Consider the following 17,338-nt stretch of genomic DNA (forward strand, 5'->3'; position numbering starts at 1 on the left):
ACCAATGGTAAATATGTTTTCCTCAGGTATTATTTATCCAGGGAAGTGTTCCCCTTCTCTCACTTGGGAAAATTAGCTTTCTCAAGTGGAGAGTAAATGCTCAAAATATAATATGTCAAAAAACCAATTAAAACAATATAATCCAAAAAAGCATGTACTTGGGCTCAAAGGTAACATTGACAAAACATAGAAAAATTAATCACTTACTTGGAATAGTAGGTGAGGCAAAAGAACATGGAAAAGTTGAGAATCCTCATTGACCTAAATAAATTTAACAAAAAAGAACATGGATAAATGCACTTACCCTAGGAAACACTTACCTAGTAACCCGAGTGCCTCTTCGTAAATGAACAAGGCCTTAATCCCAGTTTCACAAACAGAAATTAAGTGGGTGTTCGGTATCGTGGTCTCACCACAGTATATTGAGTTTTGAAATGCACCATGTTGTCTTGAGGTGTTTGGTTGGCCATGTGGATCGGTCCACACCACAGACCAATTTCTCATCCACGATTTTATATTGTGGACTGGTCCACTCTACCATGGACTTTTTACCTGGAATGATTCCATGGAATTTTTTGCATGTGGTGTTTTATCATAAAAATATATTCCATATTTTTTATGTATATTATTAAAAAAATATTTCTTTTTCTTGATAAATAATATTTAATGTTATATATACTTTTTAATTGAATATGTGTATACATTTTATTAATTATTATTTGTATATAAAATTAGTACTCTTAACAACCTAATATATTTTATTATGTATATTACTAAAAAATAAAATATTACATTTTTTATTAACAACATAGATCGCCTCACATGTTGTAGGCAGGGCTGTAATTAGGCCTATCAATGATACTCAAAAACCCGAGGCCCAATCTGATTAAATCTAGATCAGATTCGGATTTGACCCCATCCAATCCGATTAAAAATTAGAATTTGATTATATTATAATATTTATTAATTTTAATATATAAATTTTATATATTTGTATTCAAAATTACAAAAATATATTCTATATATTTATTATAGATGAATTTATATATAATAAGTTTAGTATGTTAGATTTATATTGACTTATTATATATAAAAGTTTAAAAATAAATAATTTTTAATTTTATATATTTTAGAAAATTTATAGCGAAGTCTAGGGATGTTTATGAATTGGGCCAATCCGACCAAACTGACCAAACTGACCCAACTCGATCCAAGTTGGTCAGTTTTCTCAAATTTTTTATCAACCTCGGTTTAAAAGTATAAATAATCTGACTGATCGGTTTGGGTTATGGTTTTTGAATTTATAAACCTAGTAAAACCGACCCAAATGACTATATAAAGTGTGAAATAGTATAGCCGTTAAAAAAAGTGAACTCTCTCTCTCTCTCTCTCTCTCTCTCTCTTTCATATATGAAATGTCCTATTTCCCTTTCCCGTAAACCACTTCGTACAATGATATGAGCTACCACTTATAGCCAAGGTTCAAAGTACCGACATGTATCGGCCTATACAGGCCAATATGTATCATTCTGGGACTTCTCCGATACGCCCCTATAGTGGGTGGATAGGGGGTCTGACCGGTTCAAGGGGTGGAGGAGCCCTAAATTGGCTCCCCTGAATTGGTTTTGAAAAAAATAAAAAAAAGGTATCGATATCACTCGATACGCCCCTACCAGTGTATCGGGCGTATTGATATTTTGAACCTTGCTTCTAGCCCCTACCCTCTAAGCCTATTTTTTGCTCCTATCCCCATGACATACCATTTCATTAATTTTATTTTAATATTGGAATAAAATATTCAAATGATGAATGCTGTAAAAACAATTGTACTAAAACTCTAGGACTCATAATGATTTTCTTTCTTTATTTTCAAACTTTTATATCCTTTCTAGAGAATCTGCAAAAATACAAGGAAAAAGTATCCAACGTTATAACATATTAATGGAGATCTTGGTTTGGTTTAAACGGACCAAACCGATCATTAGACATAATTTTTACAAATCAATTTATGCTATTTTTTCGGTCGGCTTCGGTTGACATAATAACCAACCCGAAATGTTCGGTTCAATTGCCAAAATACTGTATAACCAAACCAACCTGACCCGTGAACAGCCCTAGCAGAGTCGAATTAAATTCGAATATCATCCAAGCCTATTAGGATTCAAATTCAAATCCGAGTCTTTAAACCCGATTATATTTCAAACCACATTCAAGTGTAGGTTCTCAGTAATCAAATAGGATGTTAATTTTGTTTAGACTTGGCAAAAAGTTGACCCAACCCACGAACTTGACCCAATCCAACCCAACCTGAAAAAAAATAGGGTTAGGGTCTCGTAGTTAGCTACTTGAATTTGAGAATGACTTGACCAGATCTAACTCGGAAAAAAAACTAGGTTGGGTCAACCTTTTGACCCGATTGTTAGGTCTAATTGGGACTATTTATGCATTGTTAGAAGTTTCCACTCTTTAATTTTTTCTATTTAGTCTTTACTCTTTATTGTTTACTCTTTGAATTGTTAAATGTTCAAGTTATTTAATTTTATTTTTGGAATATTAAGGTTAATTCCTTTAATTTTGGCATTTTCATTTATTTTTTCTTTATTTTTTTTTATTTTAGTTATTTTTTGGGATGACCTGAATTGACCCATGGGTCAACCTAACCCGAACATGTCGGGTTAGGGTCTAGCATTTGACAACCCAACCAGAATTCAGTCGACCCAAAAGCAACCCAGAGTGTCTTGACCCAACCCGAACCCGGCCCACCCAACTCAATTGCTAGGTCTAATATATAGAATATATTTTTTAATTCTAAATATAACATATAAAATTTATATATTAAAATGAATAATATTATAATATAATTGGATTCGAATTTTAATCACATTGGATGGGGTCAAATCCGAATTTGATCCAATTATTAATCGGATGTGGATTGTAACATCAAAATCCAATCTGATTGGATAAATACATCACCTGAATTCAAGATAATCATATCGGATGCCGAATCAGGCCCTAAACTTTTTAGTATCATTGACAGGTTTAGTTGTGGGTGAAATGCATGGAATTAAAACACAAGGCATGGGTTGAAACGTACCACACCTTGTGGAATGCTTATGTAGGTGTACTGTGGTTCAATCCACACTTCTTTCTTAAAGGTTCAGAACAACTACCATTGGGGTGTGATAATACACCTCACCTATGGTGTGGATGAAAATTCATTACCCAACTTCTTATTTTGATCAAGCAGTACCAATTTCTGTTTCACTTCCTACCTTATTCCCATCACATAAGGACTCATTGCTACTTCCACCTACTTTTGAGGAGCTATTTGAGGTGATAAAATAGTTGCACCCACACAAATCTCCTGGCCCCTATGGGTTTACTCCATATTTCTATCAACACTTTTGGGAACTGATTGGATCAGATATCTTTGAAATGGTGCTGGAATTCTTCAACACATAATTCCTACCCAAAGAAATCAACAATACAAACTTGGTCTTTGTGCCCAAAAACAATCAGCTAGTGGATACATCAAGCTACCACTCCATCAGTCTGTGCATTGTACTTTACAGAATAATAACCAAATGGATGGCTCTTCGTCTCCAGCCTATCCTTCAGGAACTGATATCTCCTTTTCACTCGGGGTTTCTCAAAGGAAGGCAAATTTCAGATAGTATCCTTTTGGTCAAAGAGATTCTACACAAATTGAAATTTCAACAAAAATGTAAGGGTTTCATAGCCTTTAAATTGGACATGTCCAAAGCATTTGATCAAATGGGGTGGTCATTTTTATTCCATGTTCTTCAAAAGATGGAACTTCCTATGAAATGGTGTAACATGGTACATCAATGTATATCCACTGCTACCTTCTCAATCAAAATTGCAAGAGAATCTCATGATCATTTCAAATTGAATCGTGGAGCCTGTCAAGGTGACCCCATCTCTCCATATCTATTTATTATAGGCATGATAGGCATGGAAGTTCTTACCCAAATGTTGTGCCAAGCCTCAGCATCAGGACAAATTGAGGGAGTCAAAATCAATCGAAATGGAACTCCAAGTACTCATCTCCTCTTTGTAGATGATTGCGTTCTTTTCTGCAAGGCTGATATAGCACAAGTTAGGATCTTGGTCAACATCCTACAAACTTTTGAATCCATGTCTGGCCAAAAAATAAACTACTCCAAGTTGAGCATCTACTTTAGTAGGAACGTTTTCTGCCACCACCAAAGGTTTTTCTCCCACATTCTTCATGTCAAAAAGTCACTAGTAGGTACCAAGTATCTTGGTATCCAAGTGGGAACAAACACCCGCCTCTGTTGCTCTCACAAGAAGGTTATTAATAGGGTGTACTCAAAATTATGTTCATGGAGTTCTAAATTACTATCACAAGCTGGCAGAACTACATTAGTAAAATCAATTCTACAAGCTATACCTATCTACCCCATGTCAACATCAATTTTGCCAAAATCAACAACTTCCTTACTTGACAAAATGGTTAGATCCTTTTGGTGGGGTGATTCTCATAAAGCTTCCTGACATACTATTCCTCGGAGTAAATTATATCGGCCTAAAAGTCAAGGAGGACTTGGATTCATATAATTTGGTATTATGAATCAAGCAATGTTTGGCAAACTGATATGGAGATTATTAATAGACAGACAAGTGTTTTGGAGCGAGCAGATCAAGTCCATGTACTTTCCTCACATCTCCTTTGCTACAAAGAAAAGGTAAATGTAGTTCACAATGGTGGCAACAAGATCACTAGATGGCATTAATGCTACGATCAAACTTGTTGTGGTCAATCAAAAATGGTATAGAAATTTTAGTAAATTCAGACCCTTGGATTCCCTCATTGCCAGGTCACATACCACTTCTGAACACATCAGCACCTCAATCCATAGGGCTCGATCTAAAAGTTTTGGAAATACTTAATTCGAAAGGTTCTTGGAACCTCCCAAAGTTGCAACAGTTGTTCCAAGCTTCCACCATCCAATACATTTTGGCAGTGACTTCGAAGCCTAGCCAATCCGCCGATCTACTAATTTGGAAATACAATGCTTCTGGTATTTACTCAGTTAAATCAACTTATCATTTCCTCTCCTCACTAGTGGCATCGACTTCGAACACCCATTTCAACTGGAAGCTAATATGGAAACTAAAGGTAACTTACAGATTTCAAATCTTCCTTTGGAAGATTCTTTGGGATGGTTTACTTACAAACTATAAATGTTTGGCTTCGTTGAGTGAATCGGATCAACTTTGTATCTTCTATAAGCTTCATGAAGAAACAGTTCATCACTTATTCTTTCAATGCCCATTTGCACAAGTTGTTTGATGTGGTGCCCATATCGGATTGAACCCCTCTTCCATATCTCAACACCCCATACATACTATCATCATGAACTGGTTTACATTGTTAAGTGCAAACCTGGGAAAGCAACGAGCTTTGTTGAGTCTCAACAGATTTGCTTTGATCATCTATCATATATGGAAGCAAGTAATAAGCAACTACTTGAGAATATCAACCAAGATCCAGCTGGAGTATTCAACGTATTGGACTCGACAACCCCATCTTCAACCGTTACCTCCTAATAATATACCCTCCTTATTTACTAATGGCTCTTTTGATCCAGATTCAGGTATGCAGGACGAGGGTTCATCCTCCAACATGCCAGTGAATAATATACCATTTAAAGGTAGACCTTCATGGGCTCTCACAAGTTATAATGCTGAAATTCGAGCCTTGTTAAGAGGATTACATGTGGCTCTATCAAATGGCATCACACATCATTTGGTACACTCAGACAGTGCTGCCTTAGTGGATTTTGCAAATACATATCAGATAACTCACTGGTTCGTACATTTGCACAGGAGTCATCTGAGATAACTAATAGACTCTTTTGATTATATATATTTTGTACATATTTTAAGACAATATAACCAGGGAGCCCATCGTTTTGCTTACTTTTCCTGTAAGGGACAGATCAAGTTGCACTATTACTCCAAACACTCCTCACATGAATGAATATCTTCATTCATTTTGAGCTATTTTGCTTCTAGGTATTTCATCTTTATAATGATCAATTGCCCTGGCGTCTTCAGTTAATTATGGAAAAAATAAATAAATAAATTGCCTGACTCTCTAATCAATGCGGTTTCAGCCTTGATAAGAAAAAAGAAATATGGAGAAGAAGAAGGACCTCTAACCGGATGGTGTCAAGGGAAATTTGATTTGAGGCATTGTAGTAAATGCATATCGGAACAGCTAATTCCAACGGTAAAAGTGTAAAAGTGGTATTTAAAAAACTAAATTATATCATGTTTATATCATGTCTAGCATTTTCCATTGGGGTAGATAACAGAAGGGATGTAACTGTGCATAGCATTAATCTTTTGAGAGAGATCCCCAAATTTTTTTTTTAAAGACAATGGCTTATTTCATTAAGAATGCTCAGAATCTCAAAAGTGGCAACCGCTCAACGTAGGTATGTTAGTAGGGAGTTCGCGTTGTAACGCGTCATTCTTTTGGGAAAACATGTAGTAAAGGTAACAAGAGGTGGGTTAATACTCCCGTTATTCATTTTTTTTTTCAAACATAAAAACTGAAAAAAAGCATTTTTCAACAAATCCTCTCTATTTTTTTGGTCCTTTCTGTCTGTGTTTTGGGGATGAAGAACAATAAAGAGGGCATCTCAATGGGTAGAAAAGTAAATGAAATTTGGAGTGGGCGGTGGAAGAAAACTTGAAGGACGGTGGTAGAAAAGAAGGATTTCTGCAAGTCCTATATCCTTTATTGTTTAGATGGAAGACAGACTGATTACTCTCTCTCTCTCTCTAAGTTTTTGGGTGAATGGATTTAAATAGGGTGAAACTTATTTTTTGAATGGGTTTTAAACTTTTAGAGTGAAAGGTTATGAACAGGGTAAAATTTCATAAATAGCTTCTTGAACAAGAAACTTCTATGAGATTTTGAACAGGGTAAAACTTCTATAAGATCTTCAAAGACAATCAAAGCCTTTGATTGGCGTGATATTATTTAATATGGTCTGATTAATACCGTATAAGAAATTCAAAGCTTCTATATAATTTTAATATCTTCAAAGACATTTGAAGCCTTGCTCAACTATTAAGGTATAGGGGTTTGTTTTGAGAAAGATGTTTAATAAACTATCAAAATTTATGAAGTTGGTGTCATATTGTTTAATATGGGCTAATTAATACCGTACAAGAAATCTATGTGATTTTAGATACATCAAAGGCATCCAAAGCCTCCATGCGCAAGCCATAATAATTATTGTTTGTGAGAACAATAGAGAGGAAAACTCTTCTTTGTCTTTTTTTGTTCGTGTTGTTAGGAGGAAGATTTTGAACAATAGAGAGGAACCAACTTCTCAATGGGTAGCTAAATAATTGGAGAAACAAATACTTGAGCATGTGAGGACTTCAAGAATGTTGGAAGATAACCGTTTCAATAGGTTCTATGTTCTATCTGTTCATCGGATGGAAGACATAAATTGGTTGTTTTCTCTCTTTGAACCTTTTGATGTGGGCAGAAAGGTTTTGGACAAGGTAAAATTTCATAGACTTTTAGGGCGGAGGTTAAAAGATAATTTTTTTTTTCATTTTTGTTTGAAAAAAAGGGAAAAAAAAAAAGAAATAACAGGAGTGTTAACCCACCTCCCATTACTTTTACATGTCTCCCAAAAGAGCAACATTTTACAATGCGAATGAAAGTTAAGCTCGCGTTGTAACAACAAAATGCGTAGCCCATCCAGTTTTGTTAGTGGGTCAAATTAAATGGTTAACCTAGTTTGACACATATAGGGTCAGGTTAGGGTCAATATATTTGGTTTTAAGGTCAGGTTAGATTTTTGATTATTCAACTCGAATTGAGTTTGGGTTTTAGCTAACCTGCTTGTCAGGTCATGGTACCCTGCATATATACAAAGTATTCTTGTAATTTATTGACTTTTAATTTTATAGCTTTAAAGTTTAAGACTTATTTAAATGGTTTTGATTTTTTTTTTTAATTTTTTCTTTACATGGAAAAAGTGACATCTTAAATTCTATAAAGGGAAAATTCTTGATCATACCTTGTACTTTGGCTCGAGTGATAATTTGGTCATCGAACTTTAAAATGTGATAATTCAATACTCGAATTTTCAAAATGTGACAATATAGTGCCTGCTGTTAACCGTTAAGTGACATTTGAAAAGTAAAAAATGCCCTAAGAATGCCATCTAATTTTGTTTATCAACCATTCAAACATTGACAATAAAATGAACAATCTCAAATTCTAAATTCTTCTAAACAATCACAAACTTTTTTAAATAGATGAGGCTAGGTTTTGGTATTGCTCAGTTTTTTGTCAACATTTGGATGGTTGATAAAGAGAATTAAATGGCATTTGAAGGACATTTTTGACTTTTCAAATGTCATTTAATGGCTGATTAACGAATGGTTAAGTATTGGATTGTCACATTTCAAAAGTTTAAGTACTAGATTGTCGCATTTTAAAATTTGGGGACCAAATTATCACTCGAGCAAAATTACAGGGCATTGACTGAAAAATTTTCCTTCTATAAAACAATTTCCTAAGTTAAGTTAAAGGAATTTAGGTTTTTAAGACATATTAAAAACCTACCCGTTTGTATCGGGTTAGACCCTATAGGGTTGGGTCAGGAATGGAAAACATGTTTCTTAAGGCGGGTCGATGTCGAGTTGAGACAAAACCCGTACCAAACCCGACCCGTTGACATACCTAGCTCAACGGTTCAATTGGCTCTCGCTGTGGACGGGAAGCCCCATTTCTTCCATTTCACTTCTCAATTGTTTTATTTTAAGAACATTTTCTGTATTTCTCCTCCACTGCCGGCTTTCTTTCTGGTTTCGGAATCCATTTGCAGGGTATAGTTTTGTTGGAATGCTGTAGGAACACTCCATTTGCGGGGTAGGGGCTTTCTGTCTGGTTTCGGAATCCATTTTCGCGGTAGGATTTTCTTGAAATGCTGTAGGAACCCTCCATTTGCAGGATAGGGTTTTGTCGTACTTTCCTCACAAGATTGAGTAAAAAAGAGTAGAACACTGATGTTATTCACATTTGGAAGATCTCTCTCCTCACTTCGCTTCGAAGTCTGAACTTCGCCCCTCCTCGTTGATGCTTTGCTGACTTTCGTTTCTAAAATGTCTGCTAACGTCGAAGAATTGGAGTTGCGGAACGACGAGAAATCGGAATCGGAGAATGGACGCGAACTTGGAACAGTAAAAGATTCAGATCCAAAACTAAAGATGGAGAGATTAGATCAGAAGAGGTAGAAAAAAATCTCCCGCGGTTGAAAAAACCGAGTCTGCCGGGCTTCAGAAAGATGAAGAGAAAAGCCGAATTTATACGATGAGAGAATTATTGAATGAATTGAAGGAAGATGGAAACGAGATTGCTGACGGAGAATTTAAGAGAGGTACCACTAGTTACGATGCAGACAGACAGGAGTCAGAGGATGCAAGCTCTCCTCACAGGTTGGTCGTGCAGATCCGTTTGTTTAGTAGATATGGGGTTCTGTTCTCTTATAGGAACTAATACAATGAAAGAATTAAAGAAATATGCGGATCATAATACACATAAATTGATTATGTGATCAACTTCCTAATAGGCTGTTTTTTTGTCACCTTTCACTTTCTGATTTCCTTAAAAGACTCGTTGGAAATTGTCTCGAACGTCGACCAGTGAAGGATTTGTAATATGTTGAGATAGTGGGTACACCTCTACACTACTCATAACATTCACATAGGCCGCTGCTTGTTGCAAATTGGTAGTTAGTCAAGTCCCTAACTCTACTTTGTTTCCATATACTGCTCTAGGAGTGGGTACTTGCACATTGTCTCACTTTAGTAATTTATGTGTCAACAGTTGTAAAATATGTTTCATTCTTGGACAAGAACTACCTTTATTCATTGTCCATAAAAAATAATAAAAAAAAAGAAGAACGAGCTATCTTGTTTTCATGTCTCCCAGTTTTTAATGCAGTGGAGGATGGTTAGTTCTAGAACAAATAATATAAGATTGTGGTACCTTTGCTATCACGTATTAAGTCCTGCATATTCCTTTTTATTGAGCAGGATCATAATTAATGGTTTTACATTGCGCTGTTGGCCTTCTTCTTTTCTATCCATCTTTCTGTTGCGATAATAATCTGTAGTCATAATTGATTGGTTTAATGCAGACATGTGCTAAGTGTTTTATATGCTCATCTAACAGATTTAGCCAATGATTCACTGAATGAATGGGCTTTTGCTCAATTTTAAAATCACGCAAACTGCAAAAAATGCAGATCTTAACTAACAAAAAAAAAAAAAAAAAAACAAAAAGATAAACTAAGCATAATGTTTAGACTTTGACATTTTACATCAAATCCCATTGCATAGACTCTCTTTTAGTTATTTTTAATATACATGCACATGTAGAGTAGAGATGGAGTTTCTATTAGTTTTGGTTAACAGGTATATTGTTTTTCTCATTTGGTTTTTAAAACATTTCATCCAAGAAGAAATGCAACAGAAATATATGGACCAGAGCAACGTTGCCTTGGAGTTGATCAGTAATGTCATTGGTGTTGATGAGGAAGGTCATGCTCACCAACAAATTCCTTCTTATGCTGTTAAAAGGTATGACCATATTATTTGCTATGCGTTCTTTCCATGTTAGAGGGTTGGAGATCTTATGAATCAGTGTTTTTAACTATAGTTCTGCGATATAATAGCTTTTGTTACTACTTTCCAGTATAATTCTATTTCTGTTATTGATTAAAATGGAAAGATGGTTTTTCTTCAGTTGTCACTGCCAAAGATTCATGTTTTCCATGAAAAACATAGTAAGAGAACTGCATTATTTTACACTTCATGTTTCCTCAGCTATTAGGAGCATCATAACTGCTTTTTATTAGTAACAAGATCAAAATGTGCATCATGTCATGTGAAGGAAAAACTAACGGTATAGCTGCTGCCCCATTTTTTGGGGGGAGAATGACGGTTCAGCCCAGGGTCAGAATTTGTAGGCCCAAAGTACAGTTGGGGTAGGTGCCAGCTCGGAATTGATGCCAATTCACAGGCGGGCATTGGTGTATAGAGTGGGGTTTTTTGATATTTTGAATGTTTATAGATCTGCAGTGGAATTCAGAAATCTGCATTGGGCCTGTCCGTGCTTTTCCGTTTTTTGGGGACAAAACATAAGAGAACATACTATATTGCACAGTATGCAAAACAGTATACAAAGCTATCCTTAGTGTGTGCCATCTATCTATCTATCTATCTATCTATCTATCTATCTATATATCTATATATCTATATATCTATATATATATACATATAATATCAGATTAGATTTTATTAGTTCTCTTGACAGAGAACAAGATGGGAACAATATGGGGACCCCAAAATAGATATTGTCTGCATTCTCTCTTTCAGGGGATTATCTGCTAAGGCATTTCCTATTTTGGTATCAGCCTGTATGAGCAGTTCAATCCAGTTGCTTAAAATTTCTCTTATCTTATAAGATGTCTAAGGACCTGAGGGTCCCCTCCAATAAAATTCCAGGCTTTCCAGCTATTATTGTTTGACGATTGCCTTTGACAATAAATCTGTCCATACTAATTACAAACTTCCCTGTACTATGGCTGTTCATGCTGCTCTAATGGAGTCCCCATGACCAATTGGGCAGAGAATACAATGAAAACTTCACCATTCTCATCCCTGCATGCACCTCCAATGTTTGATGGTCCAAGAAAGCTACCTTGAATCATAAGTAATACAATGTGCTTCTCCCCATCCTCTCACTAGGCCATCAGAAATTGAGTTTCCTTATTAAGGTAGTGTGGAGTCCAAGAACCTTCTAGGGGCCATTGCATGATGTAAAATTCTTGGGTTCACAAGCATGCAAACATGGGTTTGAATCTGAGAGGGGTCACTTAGTGCTAAAATTCTGGATCTTAGGTCCATACTCCGTTCATGCTTCCCAAGACCTTGGATGTTCTAGACTAGCTTTGTGTAATAACCAATATGGTCTTTTAGGATACCGAGGGAATATGGGCTTTGATTCTGCAAGGTTGTATGTACAAATCTGAGCCCAATAGGTTGTGGATGCTCTATTAAGGGTAATTGAGATAGCCCAACTCATTGCGAGCAAGCCTGCGAACCCTTTGTCAAACTGACTTCAGGAAGAGGTCCAAACTGACCCAGAAAGATTTGAAAAGCATGCATCAGCCCACTGTTATTGGAGGGTGATGAAGGAAAAGGTTTAGGTCCTTTAGGAATTTGTGGCCTCTTGCTACACTTGCCAGCAATAGAAGTATGAGGCATTGGATCCTATATACTTCAACCTCTCAAGTCGTATTGCTATTATGGGAAGAAATCAGTGTGGATTTCGTATGTGGTCTTCCCCTTCAAACAATAAATCAGTTGGATTGGTCACAGTGGAGCTGCTGACAAAAAATGCCACTGATCAACCCTTCCACATACTTAAATTTTGATGCTAGTGGCTGAAGTAGAAAGCTGAATGGGATGCTTAAGATAGAAGACGTTTTTGTTGATCCTTAGGATCTCCCTCCTACATGATGGCAAGACCCAGACTACCATTGTCCTAGTACTCCACATGCAAACTCAAGGCCATATAGATATCTTCATTATTAGAAGTCAGAAATTGATAAGACAATGGTGAGCTCCTACCCAAGAGACAAATTCAACCATCAACCAGTCCCTGCCGATCATCAATTTTGCAATTCCAAAAGAAACACCACACTTGGAGGTTTTGCATGGAGTACCTTGCCCTCAATATATAATGGTGCAAAACCGGTTTCCAGTATTATAGTGGATGAGTTATGGGTGGTAATAGTATTTTCTAGGTTGGACTTGAGGTTGGCCACAATTAAATACGAGTCCACTTTAATGAAGAAGTAGAAGGCTTGGGAATTTGTGGCCTCTTTCTGAACAAGCCAGCAATAGAAGTATCTACATTATTCGAAGTCCATAAAGATATCTATTAACTGAAGGCCATAAAGATATCTACATTATTCGAAGTCTGAAATTGGGAAGTTACTGGATGAGGTCCTAGCTAAGGGACACATTCAACCATCAACTGGTCCCCACTGATCACCAAATTTTCAATTCCAAAAGAAACATCACACTTGGAGGTTTTGCATAGTGTACCGTACCCTCAACATATCACAATGCATAACCGATTTCCAGTACTATAGTGGATGAATTGGTGGATGTGTTACGGGTGGTAATAATATTTTTTGTGTTGGACTTGAGGTCGGGCCACAATTAAATAAGACTCCACTTTAATGAAGAAGTAGATGATTTGGGAATTTGTGTCCTCATGCTGAACAAACCAGCAATAGATGTATGGTGCATTCGATCCTATAGGGTTATTTCACCTCTCAAGTCTTGTTGCTGTTATGGGAAGACATCAGTGTGGATTAAGTCTATGGTCTTCCCTTTCAAACGACAAATCAGTTGGATTGGTCACAGTGGAGCTGCTGACAAAAAATGACCTGTTCTCAGGCCTTCCACATACATTTTGATTCTAGCGGCTGAAATATTCATAACAAATGTAGGAAAGCTGTATGGGACTCTTAGGATAGAAATTCCAAGACGTTTTTGTTGATCCTGAATATCTCCCTCCTACATGATGGTAAGACCTGAATTACCATTGTCTTATTGGCTCCACCCATTAAGTCAAGGCCATAAAGATATCTACATTATTCGAAATCCGAAATTTAGTGGAAGAGCTCCTAGCTAAGGGACAAGACACATTCAACCATTGACCGGTACCCATTGATCACCAATTTTGCAATTCCAAAAGAATCTTCGCATGTGGAGGTTTTCATAGAGTACCATGCCCTCGATATATCACGGTGCAAAACCGATTTCCAACTATAAGGTTTTTGCAATTCCAAAAGAAACTTTGCACTTTATGGTTTTGCATAGAGTCCCCTGCCCTCAATATATGACAGTGCAAAACTGATTTCCAGTACTATAGTAGATGAATTGGTGGATGAGTTATGGGTTTTATTAGTATTTTCTTTGTCGGACTTGAGGTTGTCACAATTAAATCAGAGTCCACTTTAATGAAGAAGTAGTAGGTTTGGGAATTTGTGGCCTCTTGCTGAACAATCCATCAATACAAGTATGGCGTATTGGATCCTATAGCGGTATTTCAATCTCTCAAGTTCTGTTGCAGTTATGTGAAGAAATCAGTGTGGAACTGTGGATTATGTCTATGGTCTTCCCCTTTGAACAACAAATCAGCTGGATTGGTCACAGTGGAGCTGCTGACAAAAAATGCCTTCTTTTCAGCACTTGTACATGCATTTTGATTCCAGTGGCTGAAATATTCATAAGAGATGTAGGGAAGCTGTGTGGGACTCTTAAGATACAATTTCCATGACGTTTTGTTGATTCTTAAGATCTCCCTCCAACGTAACGGTAAGAACCAAATTGCCATTGTCTTATCAGCTCCACCATTAATTGAAGGCCATAACGATGTCCACATTATTTGAAGTTCGAAATTGGGAAGTTAATGTATGAGGACCTAGCTAAGGGACACATTCAACCATCAACCTGTCCCTACTGATCACCAATTTTCAAATTCCAGAAGAAAATACGCAACTGGAGGTTTTGCATTGAGTACCGTGTCCTCATTATATCACACTGCAAAACTGATTTCCCGTACTGTAGTGGATGAATTGGTGAATAAATTATGGGTGGTAATAGTATTTTCTGTGTTGGACTTAAGGTCGGGTCACAATTAAATAAGAGTCCACTTTAATGAAAAATAGAATGTTTGGGAATTTGTGGCCTCTTGCTGAACAAGCCAGCAATGGAAGTATGACACATTGGATCCTGTTGCTATTATGGGAAGAAATCAATGTGGATTACTTATAAGGTCTTCCCCTTCAAACGACATATCAGTTTGATTGGTCATAGTGGAGCTGTTGACAAAAAATGCCCACTTTTCAGCCCTTCCACATACTTACATTTCAATTGTAGTGGCTGAAATATTCATAAGAGATGTAGGAAAGCAGTATGGGATTCTTAAGGTAGAATTTCCATGATGTGTTTATTGATCCTTAAAATCTCCCTTGTACATGATGGCAAGACCCGAATTACCATTGTCCTATCATCTCCACCCTCTAACTCAAGGCCTTAAAGATATCTCCATTATTAGAAGTCCAAATTTGAGAAGTTAGTGGATGAGCTTCTAGCAAAGGGACATGATGGAGTGCAATCCGGCCGGTCTTAGCTGTCAATGATTTCGCCTATGAGCTGGAGCGACGGGGAGCCTGAAACGGGAAAGATGAGGGAACTCCGGGGGAACCCGGTGAGATAACTCCGAAGCTCAAGTTAGTATTCTCTCAAAGGCAAAGTATAGACCATATGGCGCAAAGTTCACATACCTTGTTGTTGGGGGTAGGGGGCCTTTTATAATCACTTTGCGCACTCGCTCCGAAGCCCTTGTCAGGTCGGGTATGATTACCCTTGCATCTGTCAGTTCGGGTGTCGTCCTTTCTGCTGGGACAGAACCGTCAGTGCCTTTTGTCGGAACCGTCTCTATAACTGGAGATGGCGGTGTCAGGAGGCGGTGGCAGGTGGCCGTTTGGAGTGCGGTTGTCAAGCGTCAGATCCCAAGTCAGTTAGGTGCGCCGCCCTTGGGTACGAACTTCCTCGGTGTCAGGCATAGTACGGTTTGTTTGGTTTTGGTGCCCTGAGGGCGATGTGGTGGAGTGGTGAGCGAGGCGAAGTCTTGAGTTTGGAGGTATGTCCTGTATTGCTATAGGGCAGTTCAGTTCGGCAAGGTGTATCCCGAACTGTTATAAAGTAGGCCAGTTCGGCAAGGTGTATCCCGAACTGTTATAAAGCAGGCCACTTCGGCGAGGTGTATTTCGAATTGTTTCAAGGCAGGCCAGTTCGACGAGGTGTGTTCCGAACTGTTACAAGGCAGGCCAGTTCGGCGAGGTATGTCCCGAACTGTTACATGCAGGTCAGTTTGGATTACTGTCTGGTTTGGGGCCAGGGTGAGTTCGGGCCCCTAGTAGGGAGTTCAGACCGCTGGTAGGGGAGTTCGGTCAGCCGATTTCTCCCCTTGGTGCCTTAGGCGTGCTTTTGTGCCGAGCTGATGCCTTTGCCACGTGTTGCATAACTGTGAGGTCGGGCCAAATCTTCCTTCATCAATTGCCCCCCACTCCTCGTGCCAAGGGTCTTGCCTTGGCGCGAGGAGTTTTGCGAGGTGGTAGGTGGATTTGTCCCGTTCTTCGAATCTTGACTGCGCGAGGTTCTTTTCCAGGGTTCTCCGGTTTTCTGGAGCGTCCGAAAAGGCGGGAGACGTGCCTACTGCTTTTGACGGACGTGGTAGCGTGCGCTTATTTTAAATTTCAAAAAATCGCGCCACTGGGACGTGACAGCGGATCTTTTAATTTTGAAAAAAGCGCGCCACTGCCGCCTTGAGGAGACGTGCGTTGGCAGTTGTCAGTTGTAGAAACGTGTGCGGCGTGCTGTCAGTTTCCGAAAGACGTGCGCCGACGCGTCGTCGGTTTCAAAAAGACGTGCGCTGACGTTTCGCTCTTTTCGGAAAGACGTGCGCCAATGACGTCTCGATCTTAGGGGACGTGCGGTCGGCGCGAATGCGGGTCGTCGGATTTGGCTTTGATCTACACTGTGGTTCTTGGTTACTGTAGCTATAAATAGTAGGGGACCTCAGTTGTTCTGTCACTTTTGCAGTTTGCTTCTTGAGCTCGTGTCCAACTTTTCAGCTCGCGTCCAGGCCTTTCAGTTCGCGTCTAGGCTTGTTACTTCGCCTTCAAGGTTTTTGGGTTGTTCCAGTCTCCGCAGTCTTCAAAACTCTCTTCCGGTGAGTTCCTTCCTTAATCCACCTCTTCTCGATGTCTAGCTTTGATAGCTCAGACGATTCTTCAAGTAGGACTGATGTAGGTTCTACGAATCGAGCCGTATCCCCCGACTGCTTTAGTGATCCTGAGGTGGAACTTGAGGATGACTTCGAACCCGTAGGCCGAGCCGCTTCGGGAAGTTTGGCGTCTACTTCTCGTCGAGGTCGGATGCTAGACAGGTTTGGTCCTTTGACCATGACCCCCGAGGGGCTCCAATCTCTACTTGTTTCTTACAACCTGCCTGGGGGGTATACCTATTTCATTCCTTCGGGTAGTTTTCCTTGGGAACACGGTCCTGATGAGATCGTGATTTTTCGAGAGCAACTCACTGCGGGGCTGCGATTGCCTTTCCACCCACTTCTTGTCGAGGTCATAAACCACTTCAGCGTTACCATTGG

At 38.4% G+C, this 17,338-nt stretch overlaps 1 protein-coding gene across 9 annotated transcripts in view; it reads left to right on the forward strand.

Moving 5' to 3' along the window:
- Nucleotides 1–8,799: 8,799 nt before the first annotated feature.
- The window catches only part of LOC148862317 (uncharacterized), a 39,256-nt gene continuing 30,717 nt past the window's right edge, over nucleotides 8,800–17,338 (forward strand). For 2 of the 9 annotated variants that reach the window (XR_016110929.1, XM_088981665.1), the window contains exons 1-2: nucleotides 8,840–9,519; nucleotides 10,548–10,665. Coding sequence is in view for 4 of the 9 variants with exons in the window: in XM_088981665.1 (XP_088837791.1) it covers nucleotides 9,426–9,519; nucleotides 10,548–10,665 (212 nt within the window). In the remaining 5 variants the exon portion in view is untranslated. Of the gene's footprint in view, nucleotides 9,520–10,544; nucleotides 10,666–17,338 lie in introns of all 9 variants that reach the window. The other 7 variants (XR_016110925.1, XR_016110926.1, XR_016110927.1 and 4 more) reach the window with 7 other exon arrangements.

This window comes from Nelumbo lutea, chromosome 3 (assembly GCF_056320005.1).
Source record: "Nelumbo lutea isolate HS-2025 chromosome 3, American lotus-T2T, whole genome shotgun sequence".
Lineage (NCBI taxonomy): Eukaryota > Viridiplantae > Streptophyta > Magnoliopsida > Proteales > Nelumbonaceae > Nelumbo > Nelumbo lutea.